General features: G+C 45.3%; 1 protein-coding gene across 2 annotated transcripts in view; it reads right to left on the bottom strand.

Annotated features, from left to right (window-relative positions):
* The window catches only part of LOC309559025 (ankyrin repeat and fibronectin type-III domain-containing protein 1-like), a 722,127-nt gene that overhangs the window by 556,333 nt on the left and 149,669 nt on the right, over nucleotides 1-16,125 (bottom strand). For both annotated transcript variants that reach the window (XM_082262137.1, XM_082262136.1), the window contains one exon: nucleotides 4,554-4,729. In XM_082262137.1, coding sequence (XP_082118263.1) covers nucleotides 4,554-4,729 — 176 coding nt within the window. The remainder of the gene's footprint in view (nucleotides 1-4,553; nucleotides 4,730-16,125) is intronic.

Genomic DNA, 16,125 nt, shown 5'->3' with positions numbered 1-16,125 from the left:
CATAGTTGGGAATCCCCAACACATTCTGAATAACACATTCATGTTTTAATGTTCCCTGAAGGCCAAGTTGCTGTCAATCAGAGGATTTTATACAGCAGGGTGGCTTGGTGTGATCAAGCAATACCAGGACAAAAAACAAAGAACTAAGTTTGGCAAGCAGTGTACCCTACATGCATTTCCATACTAAATTTTTGAGTTTGACTAGCAGGTACCTTTAATTTCTAAGCAATTTGCTTTGCTTATTATGACTCATTCATTGATGCGGTCCTAGCGTCAAGTATATTTCTCCATGGTAAGCGCATACATGAGATCAGAGTGCTGCCCCTGGCAATGCCCTAATCTAGCTTTCTCCCCAGAAAGCCGGCATCATGCAGGAAATTTGCTTCCTGTACCAAGGTGTTTGTACATAGATGACACAACCATGTACCATGTACAGCCCTCAGCTGCTGCATCCACCTTAGCTGCTGCAAAGTTACTTTCTTAAACAGGTCAATGAGTGATGAGGGGGACAAGGGAAATGCTTCCCCCCTGACTGCAGCAGACTCTTCTTCTGAGATATTATTGCCAGGAACCTTTCCTGGGTGCAGTGAATTCCCTGAAACTCAGACTGCTTTTTGAATTGCATATCAAAGCACAAACTTTTTTCTAGTTTTGGATAGAGTAAGGAAGAATTAAAGTAGTTATAAAGGCTGAAGGTTTTTTTTTTTAAACCTTTCATGTGCTGCTCCCCCACAGCCTGGTAGTACTCACCTGAGCCCCCTCTCAATCCACGGGTGCCACGGTTGTCCCAGGTCTCGCTCTCCTCATTGGCTCCCACCGCTGTCAATTACAGCCAGTAAGTCAAAAAGGAGAAAGCAGGGAGCAGGGCCAAGCTGTGGCTCTACGGGCTTGATCTACTTCAACTGGAGAGTGCAAATTCTGGTGCATGGTAGCCAATCAACTTCTAACTTCAGCTTGTTCCATTAAGCTTTGATGAAAAATCTGGAAGCTGATTGGTTTCTATGCAGCGCTGCACCAGATTTTGTACTCTCCAGTTGTAGTAAATAAACCCCTGATTGTGTTACAGTATGTGCACATACAGCCAGGGCTCGGGAGCGAGTATGCATCAGTGCCCCCATAGCAAGCAGCTTGCTATTGGGGGCACTGGTCAAGGGGAGGAGCCAGGAGCGCCAGCAGAGGATCGGGACTGCCCTGTTTCAGGATGGAGAGCTATGACTAAGACAGATTGAGCTATGACTAAGCGCTAAGGGAGCATGAAATGAGTTAGCTGGTGATATTGTTTCCCTCTATTTCTGTTTTTGGACATGTTTTGTGGACTTGTTGAAATAAAGGTGATTTTACTGGATGTGTGGCCAACCAGAATCCTTTTTTTGCTCATTGGAATCCGTGATGGACGGGGCCAGCACCTGGTCTGTGTGTTAGTGGAGGGAGATTACCTAGAGCGATGTTCGCACACATCTATATTCAGACATCCCAAGTCTCCCGCGACGTGCGGGACTCTCCTGCATTTGGCCTGCGGCTCCCTGACACCCGCAAGTGCCGCGCGATATCCCAGGTGCAGTGTATGCTGTGTCAGTGAAGAATGGAGCCGATGCTTCCTGCGTACTTCTGGCTCCTGTCACAGGATGCACTCCGCCTGTGACATGAGCCATATAGGAAGCATCAGCTGCCTGCCAGCAGTACCAGCCAGCAGTACCCGCCAGCAGTATCTGCCAGCGGTACCCGCCAACAGTGCCTGCCAGCAGTAACCACCAGCAGTACCCACCTGCAGTACATGCCAGCAGTACCCGCAAGCAGTACCAGTCAGCAGTACCCGCCAGCAGTACCCACCAGCAGTACCCGCCAGCAGTACAGCCAGCGATACCAGGCCAACAGTACCAGCCAGCAGTACCAGCCATCAGTACCCGCCAGCAGTACCAGCCAGTAGTACCCGCCAGCAGTCTGCAAAATAGGTAGAAAAGATATGTGCATTAGCGTGTGTAAATTGTTGCAATATGTTTTTTAATAGCTAGTTGTGTTCTGTCATAATAACATGTCATGTCCTTCATACATGTATGAACAAGGACATGACATTTTCTGGCTGCCTAAGTCACATGTGCTAGGGGTGCAACTAGCCCCCAGCACATAATTGTTAATATCCCAGCATGTGCAGTGTTTCTAACCCCTACCACCATGACCACTTCAAATCACTTAAGTGGTAATGGTGGTTAGAGTGTTCCTTTAATATCTCTCAGAAGAAGTAAACCACTGTATACTGATTCCATTTCATTTGATCATCCTCTAGTTGTGTTAAATTGGTGGGGGGAGGGGGTGCAGAGTGCCACCTCTCTGAAATGAGTCTTTTCAGCTTGGGATGTCAGTATATTTCAGGATGGAGAGTGGGGGAAGAAGCTAGTAAATACGTCATTTACCAGTGCATTCCTTTTCTAAAAGAACACAGTGAACACACTCACCCACTGCGTTCATTTGTAACTGAAGCATACTAAACAGTGTTTAGTAAGGTTCAGTTTGTGAATGAACAGGAAGCCAATCAGCACGGGTATGGTGCCAGCTGATTGGAAAAAAGCCAACGTGGTACCAATATTTAAAAAGGGGCCGAGATGTATCCCGGGTAACTATAGGCCGGTCAGCCTAACATCTGTGGTCTGCAAGATTTTGGAGGGGATGTTAAGGGACCACATACAAGACTTTAGTAATGAAAACGGTATTATTAGTAGTAATCAGCATGGATTCATGAAAAATCGTTCTTGCCAAACCAATCTATTAACCTTCTACGATGAAGTGAGCTGCCACCTAGATAAAGGTAAGCCGGTGGATGTGGTGTATCTGGACTTTGCAAAGGCCTTTGACACTGTTCCCCACAAACGCTTACTGTACAAACTAAGGAAGGTAGGTATGGACCATAGGGTGAGTACCTGGATAGAGAACTGGCTCCAGGGGAGAGTACAGAGGGTGGAGATTAATGGGGAGTACTCGGATTGGGCGGGTGTGGAAAGTGGGGTCCCCCAGGGTTCTGTCCTGGGACCTATCCTGTTTAATTTATTCATAAATGATATAGAGGAGGGGATATCTAGTACAATCTCAGTATTTGCGGATGATACTAAACTAAGCATGCCAATATCTTCTATGCAGGATGTGGAAACCTTACAAGCGGACCTGAACAAAATAACGGGGTGGGCAACTACATGGCAGATGAGGTTTAATGTTGAAAAATGTAAAGTAATGCACTTGGGGGCCAGAAACCAGAAAGCAAGCTACTCACTAGGGGGGGAACCTCTGGGTGAGTCTAGGATGGAAAGGGACCTGGGGGTACTGGTAGACAACAGGCTTGGCAGTGGCATGCAATGCCAAGCCGCCGCAAGCAAAGCCAACAGAATACTGGGTTGTATAAAAAAGGGGATTCACTCCTGAAATAAAGAGATTATTCTCCCGCTCTACAAGACTCTGGTCCGGCCACATTTGGAGTATGCTGTCCAGTTCTGGGCACCGGTCCTCAGGAAGGATGTGATGGAATTGGAAAGAGTCCAGAGAAGGGCAAAAAAATAATTAGGGGAATGGAGGACATCAGCTATGAGGAAAGACTACAAGCACTGAACTTATTCTCTCTGGAGAAGAGACGATTGAGGGGGGATATGATATCAATGTACAAATACTGTACTGGCGACCCTAGCATAAGGAACAAAATATTCAGAAAGAGGAGAGACAATAAGACACGTGGCCATTCACTAAAACTAGAGGAAAGGCGGTTTAACCTTAAAATGCGTAAGGGGTTCTTCACTGTAAGAGCGGTAAGGATGTGGAATTCTCTTCCACAAGCAGTCGTATCAGCTGGGAGCATTGATAGTTTCAAAAAACTATTAGATGGGCACCTTGGAGACCACAACATACAGGGGTACACAATGTACGGTTAAAAGCAAACACACACACATCATAGGTTGAACTGGATGGACTGATGTCTTTTTTCAACTTCACTAACTATGTAACTATGTAAGCACAGAGCACTTCCCATTCATTCAATGTCCTGTGCAGCTGAGGCTGCAGAGAGAGGCATGTGTGTTTGAGCTTTGGGGTGCGCACCCAAATGCAATAGGCTAGGATGCGCACACCTATGTCTGTAGACATTGGGAAAAATACCCCCTTACAGATAGTTGTTAGTGGTTACTCATCTGAGAGGCAGAGGTTTCCCATTGCTCTAGAAACCCCTAACAACCTCTGGAGGAACCCTGGCTGGGAAAGGCTGTCAGCAAGAACAGAAATGAAAACAAATCTCTCAAATGAAGCCTAGACAGCAGTAAAAATAAACCCTGACAGGAGTTCTAACTCTTTCCCGTTCTCCAAAAAATGTCTTGTCATACATTTAATGATAAATTGCGGAGTTTTGTTTTGTTTGAAAATTACATTATTGTTGCTGTATATTACAGAAAGCCAAGATTCATAAAGTCACATATGAATTTGTCTTGTGCTGTCAGTACAAAGGAGGACAATTTATCTACTTTTCAAAATGGCGTTCATAACTACAAACCACTCCAAACCTTCTGTATTGTAGAACGTACCAGCTGGTGGCAGTTTGCACGATGTCAGGGTGTCTGTACTGGATGAACATGTGGAAGGGAGGCGGGGGACTCCTTCTTGAAGTTGGGGAACTCTAGTCAGCACTGGAGACTGAGGGATGCTGGGTAGCGTAAGAGATTTCCCAAGAACTGGCCTCTGCAACTTTCTATCCAGGGACCTAATGGGAAAAGAAACACAAAAACTAAACATTAACGACTGCTCACATTCCAAAAAAGAACAAGTATTTCCAAGCTGACATTTCAAACTCTTTAGATACTCCCTCTCGAAAAAGTTGATGCCAACCACTGGTGATGATTTGTTTGTAGATTATAAACCAGTAGCAAGAAAGGCTTATAATGGGTTTTACAGCTGAGCACTGGAAAATTATGGTTGACCTTTTTTCAGGAAGAGTTTTGCAGCCATGATAATAAGGTTGTTTTATAGATACTTGCTTTTATTACATGCTGATGTAGCACCCTCCTAGGTAGGTGCTAGAGAGTGTATAGTTTTTGGGTTTCCCTGCTTACCATGGGGACTGTCAGGCCAACACAAAGTACTCTCTGCCTAACAAGGAGCAGTGATCCATTGATAGGGTCTGCTCAGTGTGATCAGATACTGCTCATGTTGTCTGCCTGTTTCACACTGGTCCAATAGGAAGGGGCATATTGGACGGTAGAAGGAAACCTGACAAATGAGAGCATGGGTGTAGATACAGCTCTGGCCGTTGGCAGAGGAAGGTGCCTCAAGGCATGCTGGGTGACTGTATTTATACCAAAAGAGCACATATGCCTGGGGTCTTCCACTGGAGAGCGGGTCCCGAAGGAAGGGGGGGTCGCTGCCCCTCCTCTGTACAGGCTGCCATGCGGCCTCAGGTAGTCGACCTGAGGGCCAGAGTTGCAGAAGCTGCAACCCAGATGTCCTGCAGAGCTGACTGGGAGAGGGATACACCTAGAAGGATTTGTTCCTGGTTACTGTGAGTACAGATCTACGTCTAGGGGCCTGTTTGGTGAAGGCCATCCCTTCAAGCTAGTAAAGTCAGAGGATGGGTGCCAGCTGAAGAGAATACTGGTTAATGTCCTGAAGAATCAGTGTTCATTAAGTCTGTTGCCAGAGCAAGCTAAGGACTTTTCTTCCATAGAAATGCTGTATGGTTCAGCAGAAGGTCTGCTATTCAGTTTAACCAAGCGAGGCCAAGGGAGAGTTGTCCTCCTCTGTGCATAGTAAAAGTTGGAGTATCCCACTAATCCCTTCTACTATCCAAGTTGTACCAATAAATACAAAAAAACAAATCCCTTCGACTGGTCATTGGATAAAGAGTGGATGAGTGTGCACCTGGTTCAGTGAAAATATCCAAGCAACTGGCTGCAGGATAATCAGAGGGAGACCCAGGGAAATCTATACTCAGCGACCCCTACGGGGGCAGTGCTACACAAGCATTTACTATCATGATTTAGCATTTATAACTGTGATAGTGTACATTTTGACAGGAGGGTAAGTGTGAGGTTCAAAGTCAGAAAGTCAGAAAGTTTTGAACAATTCCATGATCAAGAACCTGCCCAATCCTTCCTGTCTTTCAGTAACTCATGACTGGTCCATTTCTGTGAAGGGAAGCCTTAATGGCCAAAGTGAGGCACAGTAGAATAAAGGGGAATGGGCCAAGCTCTTGTTCAAAATTTACACACCAACTTACCCCAAAGAAGTCACCTGGTATGTCATACTACTGGTGTTTTACTAACTTTTCATGACTTTAAAGCGGAGTTCCACCCTGGATTTGTTTTTTTTTTTTTTAATACCCCCGGGACAGTCAGGGCTAGTGCATTCCACAATGGCTAGCCTCTGATCTGTCCCGGGTTGCACTTACCTGCAAGACGAAATACTTACCTTGCAAACGTCTTGTCCAGCGCTGCCATCTCAGATGTGGGCAGCTTGAAGCCAGCGCGTCCTCTTCGGCGTCTTCTTCCGCCTTCTGTGGTCCCACGATGCTCTGCGCCGGCCCCGACGTCACTTCCGGGTCGCGCGCGTCACCCCTCCACAGCTTCTGGGCATGCCCAGAAGCTGTTTAGAAGGGGATGACGCGCGCGACCCGGAACTGACGTCGGGGCCGGTGCAGGCGCAATGATTCCTGGGAGCTATGACGTCCAGCTCCCAGGAATCATTGCAGAGCCAGGAAGTGACGACGGGCCGCGGCCGAGGAAGGAGGAAGAAGGAAGTAAGGTAAGTATATTTTCTTCGCTACGAGGTAAGTAAAAAAAAAAAAAATATGCGATTATCCATTTCTTTTTCAGGTGACCCGGAGCGAGAAGATGGAGGTAAGTATAAAAATAGGGTGGAACTCCACTTTAAGTGAACTTTTGCCCTGAGAAAACCAGTAGATTCACATAGACATACCATGAACCAGTAGGTTCACTTTAATAGCAGAATATGGGAACACTAATGCCTCGTTTCCACTGAGCGGATCGGTTCGGGTCGGTTCGGTACGGTACGCTATTTTGAGTGTTTCCATTATGAAAGTGGCCCATACAACCGAACAAAACCGCACCATTCCTGGTCCTCCTTCAGATTTAGGGCCATAGGAAATGGTACGGTACGGTTAGGGCAGAGCTACTGGCGTTACACGATACATTCCACTGATTGGCGGACAGGGAAACGTCAATGCTCACGTCAAACGAAAAGCTCAGTCCAGATAATAGTCCAGACTTGCAGTGGAAACGCTCACCTGAATAGGCCGGACCATTATAACCCTTCCAAACTGTACCGACCCGAACCGTTCCACTCAGTGGAAACGAGGCAATAGTGCAGAATTTGATGCCTTTATTACTAATTAAAAAGCATAAAAAATGACCACTCACATGTGTAGAAGGTTTAAAGAGCATAAATGATAGGCAACCATCACAATGGCACCATTCTACTCTCCTATAGAGCCCGAAGTTGGGGTAGTATAAAGCTGACACATCTCACCACTGAGATGCGGCTCAAACAGTTCACACCCACAGCTCCCTCTTTGCTGATCCTGTCGGGTCTTTGAGGTGTATACCCCCCATCTCCAAACATCCCCAAACTGCACTCCTGTGATCTACAGGAAAAGTACAGCCAAACAAGCTTTAACTAAAAAAAAGGTTTGTAAACACTGCAATAGAGTAAAAGGAAAGTAAGTCTAAGGAACCAAGAGCTATGTCACGTTTTCAAATCATATGATACTATTGTTATTATAGTATTAGTATTATAGTAATAGTATTGACTATTTAAATGTGGATTTTTCTCTTGTATAGGGCAAATTTCTTTGCTGCCAAGATATTGAGGTCCTGAGGAAACAACTATGTGAAACGTGTCGACCTCTTGGAACATTTTGCAAGGACATGTTGATTTCCTAATATATAGCGTATATTGTACCAAGTCAATATAAATATATGGTTTTATTGATGGTTTTTAAATGTTTTGCATTTTTGTAATAAACACTGGTATTTTATTATAATCATATGTGGCTCTCCTTTTGTTGCTACCAGTAAAGTCCAAAATCTTATAGCTTGTTAGTACAAATCATATGACCTCGAGCTGACTTCATTTTAGTGTTCAGGCTCAGTATGGCACAGTAAAGATACATACACACGAGCCGAAACTGACCGACATTCGGCTCTTGTGTACGGCATCTTCTTTCGTAGGGGCATGATCGGAAAAAAGTATGCCAATCAGCATCCAATCAGCACTCTCAACCAGAGCTGACTGGTGGGTTCTTGCAAGGGGGCCATCCCCCTGTCAGAACACAATAGCTCAGCGGGGGAGATTGCTGTACAATGCTAACATTGGATTATTAGTACAGGATCTCTTCAGCTTTTTTTATTTTTTTTTGTTCAACACAACTACTATTGTGTATCCGGCTTTACTGGAGGAATCTCCAGTGTCAGCAATTCAAGCCACTGCAGCACCCACGGCTGCCTGAATACCCGAACAGTGACTACATCTGATTGGCTGCAGTCACTGTTCAGCCAATAATTTTGACCCAGGTAAGTAGATTTTCAAATGAACTTTTGTTGAGCCAGGTGGTGCTGATAGTGCCACCCGTGGCTCCAACTTCCACATACGAGCCATCTTTTGCCAACTTACACACCTTAAACACCTTAAGAAATCTTTTTTAACCACTTGCCGACCAGGCACCGCAGATATATGGCGGCATGTCGGCAGGTTCCCGCAAATCGCCATACCTGTACGGCGGTTTGCAGGTGTGATCCTGGGGGCGGAAGCGCACGCACGTGCCCATTCGCCAGCGGGGAAGCTGACCTGTAGGGCCGGCAGCCACAAATGCGTAATGTGTAAACACAGCGGACCGTTGTTCTCTCTGCTATCAACACAGGGGCTCCTCTGTTCCTCCTATTTAGGATCACAGGTCCCTGTGTTGATTCCACAAGCCCACCCCTCCCCCCCCCACAGTTAGAAAACACCCCCTAGAGTCACATTTAACCCTTTGATCGCCCCTGGTTTAACCCCTTCCCTGCCAGTGTCATTAGTACAGTAACAGTGCATATTTTTTTAGCACTGATTACTGTAGTAATGTCACTGGTCCCCCCAAAAGTGTCAAAAATGTCAATTGGATGTCCGATCTGTCCGCCGCAATGTCGCAGTCCTGCTAAAAATCGCTGATCGCCGCCAATACTATTAAAAAATAAATAAATAAAAATAAATAAAAATCACATAAAATCTTTCCCCTAGTTTGTAGACGCGATAACTTTTGCTCAAACCAATCAAAATACACTTATTGGGATTTTTTTTGCCAAAAATATGTAACAGAATACAAATTGGCCTAGAAGGATGAAAAAAATTGATTTTCAATTTGTTTTTATTGGGAATGTTATATAGGAGAAAGTGAAAAATATTGGTTTTTTTTTTAGAATTGTCTTTTTTGTTTATAGCACAAAAAATAAAAAATGCAAGGATTATCAAATACCACCAAAAGAAAGCTCTATTTGTGGAAAAAAAACCATCAAAGACATCAATTTTATTAGAGCACAGCGTCGCACGACAGCTCCTTTTTCAGTTAAAATAACGCAGTGCTGAATCGCAAAAAATGGCCTAGTCATTAAGGGGGTAAATCTTCCGGTCCAGAAGTTGCTAAAGAAAATCAGTTAAGATCTGTAAATATAACCCATTGACAGTATTGTTTTGTTTCTGGTGATATGGAAATCAGCTAATTTCCTAGACAAAGATAACTTGCTTGTTACTACTGAGAGGAAGCTTCCAATTCTTTCATGTATGAATGACTGCTAGAGGCACCTGGGCCCCAAAAATGAATGGCTGTTCTAAAAGAGCATTGGGCTTATGTTATGCGGTCACACTTCATCTTTAAGGCATATCTGCTGTATTTGCATAATGACGTTGTAAGGCCTAATGATCTATGTTGAACTGGAAACCATCCATGAACAAAAGCCATTAGAAAATTAACACTGGAATGAAGACAGAGCGCTTGGAAGGAAGCAAGTTTGAAATCTCTTTGATATCAGAACAGTATCAAGCGATGCTGGCACAACTTGTCACCTGGCTGTATAGAAAGCGCATTGCAGTCATTGTCACATTACACCGGCACATTGCAAAGTGACAAATTAATGATGAACAAGTGACAGAATCTTGCATACACTGTGGTGGAAAGGGATAAAAATATTGAGCAAACAAACTGAATTTAAACTTCCTAAGACTGAACTGTTCCGTAACCTGCAGGTAAAGCTCTTTGTAGCTTCAATGATCCATCCCCTACAGGCCGGATGACCTTAACTTTTTTTGAACAAAGGTGCAGAGATTGTCCCCACTACTCCCCAGGCTTGATTTCCTTGTTGTACAACTCACTTCTAAATGGCCCTACGCTGTCTCACTATGATGACATACGTATGTGGGCATCAGACCTTAAGCCCTGTTCACACCTGAGCGTTTTTTAGCTTGTAAAACCCTCATCTCTGAAGTCTCAAAACGCCCAACAAACAAAATCCCATTAATTTCAATGGCCCCTGTTCACATATGAACGAAGCAAAATGCCTGAAGCCCAAAAAAAGTACATAAGCTTCATTTTTGGCAGATTACGGTCCCTTTCACACGGGCTTTCCGATCTGGTCCGCCTGTAAGTTTTTCAGGCGGACCTGATCAGATGCTCCATGCAGCCATACAAAGCAACAGATGTCAGCGGAGCCATCTTTTTTTTTTTTTTAATTGTAATTTTTATTGAAAATATAAACAGGTAATTTGAACAGACCGGGGGTAGGAAACCCCAAAGACAACAACATTGCAAGGCAATTAAAAAAATGGTCCCAGTAGATATATGCAAATAGAAAAGAACAAAACAATACAAAGCACACATCAAGCCATAAAAAAAACAAATATGTAATTGACCTGATGAAACGAAAGGTTAATCAGAAGGAGACCAAGATATACTCATATCAGGGCAGAATCCTGAAGGTCCCAATCCGCCCAGATAGCATTAAAGCGAGAAACTTCATCATGGACCGTAGCCGTAAGGAATTCCATCCCCCGTATCTCCAGCACCAAACGGTGAAAAAGGGCAGCATCAGGAGATCCCGTCTGTCGCCAGTGCAACGGGATTGCTCTCCTGGCCGCAACCAGAAGGTGAGATATCAATCGCTTGGTAGGCTTGGAAACCCCAGGGAAAGGAAGGCCCAAAAGATAATGAAGGGGATCTAGCGGAAAGGACAGGCCCGTCACACACTGTATCTTTGACCCCACCATGGCCCAAAAAGGTTGTATGAGAGGACACTGCCAAAAAATATGATACAGCGTGCCAGTGCCGCAACGCCAGCAAGTGGCCGGGCACGATGGGTCAATCCTATGCAATTTAGCTGGGGTTCTATACCAAAACAACAAAATTTTCAATGTGGTCTCTCTCTGCACCACACAACTGGAGGACTTAAAAGCAGCCAACCAAATTTTGTCCCACATCTGCAGTGAAATGGGTTTCTGTAGTATTTCAGACCATTTGCGCATATAGAGGTGAGTATCCTCCGCCAATGGCTGAGCATCATGTAAAATATTGTAAATAGTGGATACTAAACGTCTCTGGTGAGGCCCCTGCGCCGTCAACTGTTCAAAGGCCGTGGGCCTCTACAGAGTCAAGGATCTCATCATGGAATGTAACAAGTGACGAACCTGCAGGTAAAAATAAAAAGTACGTTTAGGGATGTTAAATTTCTCCCGCAAGGTTTCAAAGGGATATATGGTGCGGGAGACCCGGTGAACAAGATTACGAAGCTAAAACAGTGGAGCCTGCATCCATGTGTAGCGGGCATCCTCCCATTTACAATTGTTCATTAGTAGACTGTATAACATTTTGAAGGAACTCGGCTCCATCTAGTGGCCAAACTGCCACACTGCAGCTTGGTGGTTTTCATCAGAAGTTTCTAGTGGCCAAACTGCCACACTGCAGCTTGGTGATGTTCATCAGATACTACGATACCCACAATTCAGTGGGAACACCAGGGTGCATTGCTTCACCGCACAGCCTTTTGGGGGAAGCTTTATAAAGGAAGGGAGGAGCCAGGCTCTCTCTCTTGTCTCCTGACACAACAGCTAGAAGGAAGCAAGTGCTGTGGGCTGATGCTGCGGACTAGGCCTGAAGCCTGAGCCTGAAGTGACGGAGTGGAAGCATTTCATCTGCAGTAAAGGAGCCTTCCCAGAGAACCCATTGATGCTCTGCAGAGACTGGTGTTGCCCACATCTAACCACAAGCGCGGCTGGTGACAGAAATCGGAGGTGGAGAGCTCGGGAAGAAAGAGGCCGTTTGGTGAGCAGGGCACATGCCCAAATCTGTTTCTCGCTTGGAAGAAAGTAACTTTAGCCGGTGCTAACTACACTTCAGATAGTACGCAGTACACTCAGCGGCCTAGTGCACCTTCCAGGAGACTAAGCATTTAAACACAAGTACATAAGGTGTCAGGGGCCTATATATGCACCACTAAGAAGATTAATACGCCCAATTACGCAGTAACATTGCGGGTGATTGTAACCTTTTTTTTTCTCACCCCTTTTGACTATATATCCTTACTTTTGGATTACAAATAGCTTGTGCACCAACGATTGCTAGCGAAGATTCCAAACCAAAAGGAAGGAACTGTGTATGGGATTCAAATAGGTTCTGCCTACCTGATACAAGAGACTAGACGTGTGTAAAGTATAGCCTGCATTGGGTAAAAGAAAGCCTATGAGTTATCTTTTAGTTGCATAAGTATACAAAAATAGCTATCTTAATCATATTGTTTATTATTGTGTCAATAACTTTATCTTTCTTAGTTGACTCTTGTGATGTCTTTTGGAGTCAACTTGTACTTTAACTCTCAGTAAAGCTACTTTGGTTAAGCAAAAGTCTGTGTGTTGCACCTTGTGTCACCCAGAGGGACTGCGGCTGGAGAAAGGTAACAAGTTATTATTACTTATTGGGGTGATATATCCTGAACTGTGTTCTCCTGTAGCCATTTGGTATTATAGTCCCATTTCGTGTCAGTTGTGCCTAGGGAGGGTTCGAGCCAATTTCAGGGGTTGGAAGGCAGGACGTAGATGTTATACCTGAAGGGTTTCACATGTACTGTCACTTTAAGGCTGGCTCCACCCAGGAGTGATGACAAGGGTCAAGGGGCAGAGTGGCCATCTTTAGACACATGCAGAGATGTATTGATATGCAGAGCTGTCCTGTAATGCTGTACAGTGAGTCCTGAATAAACAACCGTTGTTCCAGACCAGAGTCCTGTGTCTCTCACAACACGGAGAATATAACAGTGGCGACGAGGATGGGATTTACAAGGTTACTATCCGTGTGAGAAAGGAAAGGAAGAAAAAAAACTCTGGATTGTCAGGAATACAAAACCCACAGAGCCCAGCAGGAAAATGTCATTGATCGGGACATTAAGTGAATTTGATGGCGAACAGACAACGTGGATTTCTTGGACTGAAAGATTAGAACAATATTTCTGTGCAAATGCCATCCCAGGCGACAGGCAAGTAGCAGTTTTTCTGACACTGGTTGGTGCTAGGACATATGACACTCTTAGGGATCTCCTTTTCCCTGAAAAACCAGCAACCAAGACTTTGGCAGAGCTCCTGACACTGTTAGGGAATCACTTCCAGCCTAAACCACTAGAGATTGCAGAGAGATTCAGGTTCTATCAGCGGCAGCAGCAGCCGGGTGAAGATATTAAGGCTTATGTGCTCGCCCTTCGCAGACTAGCCTCAACCTGTTCTTTTGGGGAGTATTTACCAACTGCACTGAGGGATAAGTTTGTCATGGGACTAAATAGTGAGTCTAGCCAAAAGAGACTGTTAACAGAGAAAGACCTTACCCTTACAAAGGCAATTGAGATAGCTTCAGTGATGGAAATGGCTGTGAAAGATACAGAAGCTTTGAACCCCCAGAGCAGAAGGGGAGAGGTTAAAGAGGAAGTTTTCAGAACAGCAGTCAAGCAAACTGCAGCTAACTGTAAATATAGACCCTCACCAACCAGGACGTCAGCTTGCTACCGTTGTGGGAATACAGACCATGATCACAAAGTCTGCCGGTTTAAGGATCAGCTCTGTCATAATTGTGGAAAGGCAGGCCATCTGAAACGAGTCTGCCATAGTAAGAAGGTGCGAAATAAACAACCTCTGAACCCCAGGACAAAGGCATATATGGTGGGAAGATATCCATCGTCATCGGAATCAGGGGATGAGGAAGTGCTCCACAGATTGGACATACATCATATGCATTCAGCACCCTCAGCAATGACTGTAGAGGTAACCGTGGAAGGAAAGAAACTCAAGATGGATGTAGACACAGGAGCAGCAGTTTCAGTTATCACCCAGAAACAATGGAGAAAACTTCTGATCCGAACAACTGTCCGTCCAACACCAATAAAACTGCAGACATACTCAAAGCAGATACTCCACCCACTGGGGTACGTGAAAGTACAGGTATCCTACAAGGGTCAGACAAAGAGAATGCCATTGTATATCCTAGAACATGGGGGACCCCCTCTCTTTGGGAGAGACTGGATTGCTCACTTTGGCATGCCAGACATCGCCATTAACCCCTGCAACACTGTGACCATCACATCAAGAGATAACGAGGGATGGGTGGAATCCCTGAAACAGCGATTCCCACAAGTCTTTGATCACCATTTGGGAAAAATAAAGCATGACTGTGTGAGACTCAGGCTGAAACCCAATGCCCAGCCTAGGTTCTTCAAAGCTCGGACGGTACCTTCCGAGCAGGTGTGGAAGCTGAACTAAGCCGGCTGGAGGAACAAGGTGTCATCTCAAAGGTAGAGCACAGCGAGTGGGCATCACCAGTTGTACCAGTAAAGAAAGCGAATGGGGACTTACGCATTTGTGGCGATTTCCGCATGGCACTAAATTCTCAACTGGAGATAGACCAGTATCCCCTACCCAGAGTAGATGACATTTTTGCCTCTCTTGCAGGAGGTCAAAACTTCACCAAGCTTGATCTCAGGCAAGCTTATTTACAGTTTGAGGTCCACCCTTCGTCCCGCAAGTTTCTAACAATCAACACTCACAAGGGACTGTATGAATACAATCGGATGGTGTTTGGGGTAGCCTCCGCCCCAGCCATTTGGCAACGCAAAATGGATGAGATTTTGGCGGACATTCCTTTCACACAGTGCCTGTTAGATGACATGCTCATCACGGGCCTGACGGACCAGGAACACAAGCATAACGTGGAGCTTGTGTTGGCGAGACTGCAAGAACAGGGTCTAAAAGTGAACTTGGCGAAATGCCAATTCATGGTACCTAAATTGGAGTTTTGTGGCCACCTTGTGGATGCAGAGGGTATACACACCACGGAAGCCAAAGTTGATGCTTTAGTAAAAGCTCCAGCCCCGACCAACGTCCAGCAGCTGAGATCATACCTGGGCTTGCTGAACTATTACCACAAATTCCTGCCGGATCTAGCACACACTTTGTTTCCATTAAACAAGCTTTTGGAGACACACTCCAGATGGAACTGGTCGGCTGCATGCCAACGTGCTTTTGAAGTTTCTAAGCGAAAGCTGTTGGCGTCACGCATGCTCGTGCACTATGACCTCCAAAGGCCTCTCACCTTGGCTTGTGATGCCTCACCCTATGGTCTAGGGGCTGTACTATCTCACGTTTTACCAGATGGGTCAGAGAAACCTGTGGCATTCGCCTCCAGGTCCTTGACAAAAGCAGAAAGCAATTACTCTCACATTGACAAAGAGGCTCTGGCGCTCATATGGGCAATTAAGAAGTTTCATCTTTACCTGTATGGTAGGGAATTCACCATACTGACTGATCATAAACCACTCCTTCAGATCTTTAGCCCTGACAAAGGCATCTCCCAGACGACTGCAGCCCGTCTTCAACGCTATGCCCTATTCTTGGGAGCATATAACTACAAAATCCAGTATCGCAGCCATGATGCCAACGCTAATGCAGACGCCATGTCCCGTCTGACAAGGACATTAACAGACTCTTCTCCACCTGTCAAGAGTTGTCGTTACACCAGCCTGTCCTTTCTGTCTTCCGGGGAAGTAGCAGCCCATACAGCCAAGGATACCTTCCTTAAGACAATAC

This window comes from Pelophylax lessonae, assembly GCF_965119305.1.
Source record: "Pelophylax lessonae genome assembly, chromosome: 6".
NCBI lineage: Eukaryota > Metazoa > Chordata > Amphibia > Anura > Ranidae > Pelophylax > Pelophylax lessonae.
The sequence above is the reverse complement of the archived record's forward strand: the minus strand, read 5'-3'. Positions and strand labels throughout refer to the sequence as shown.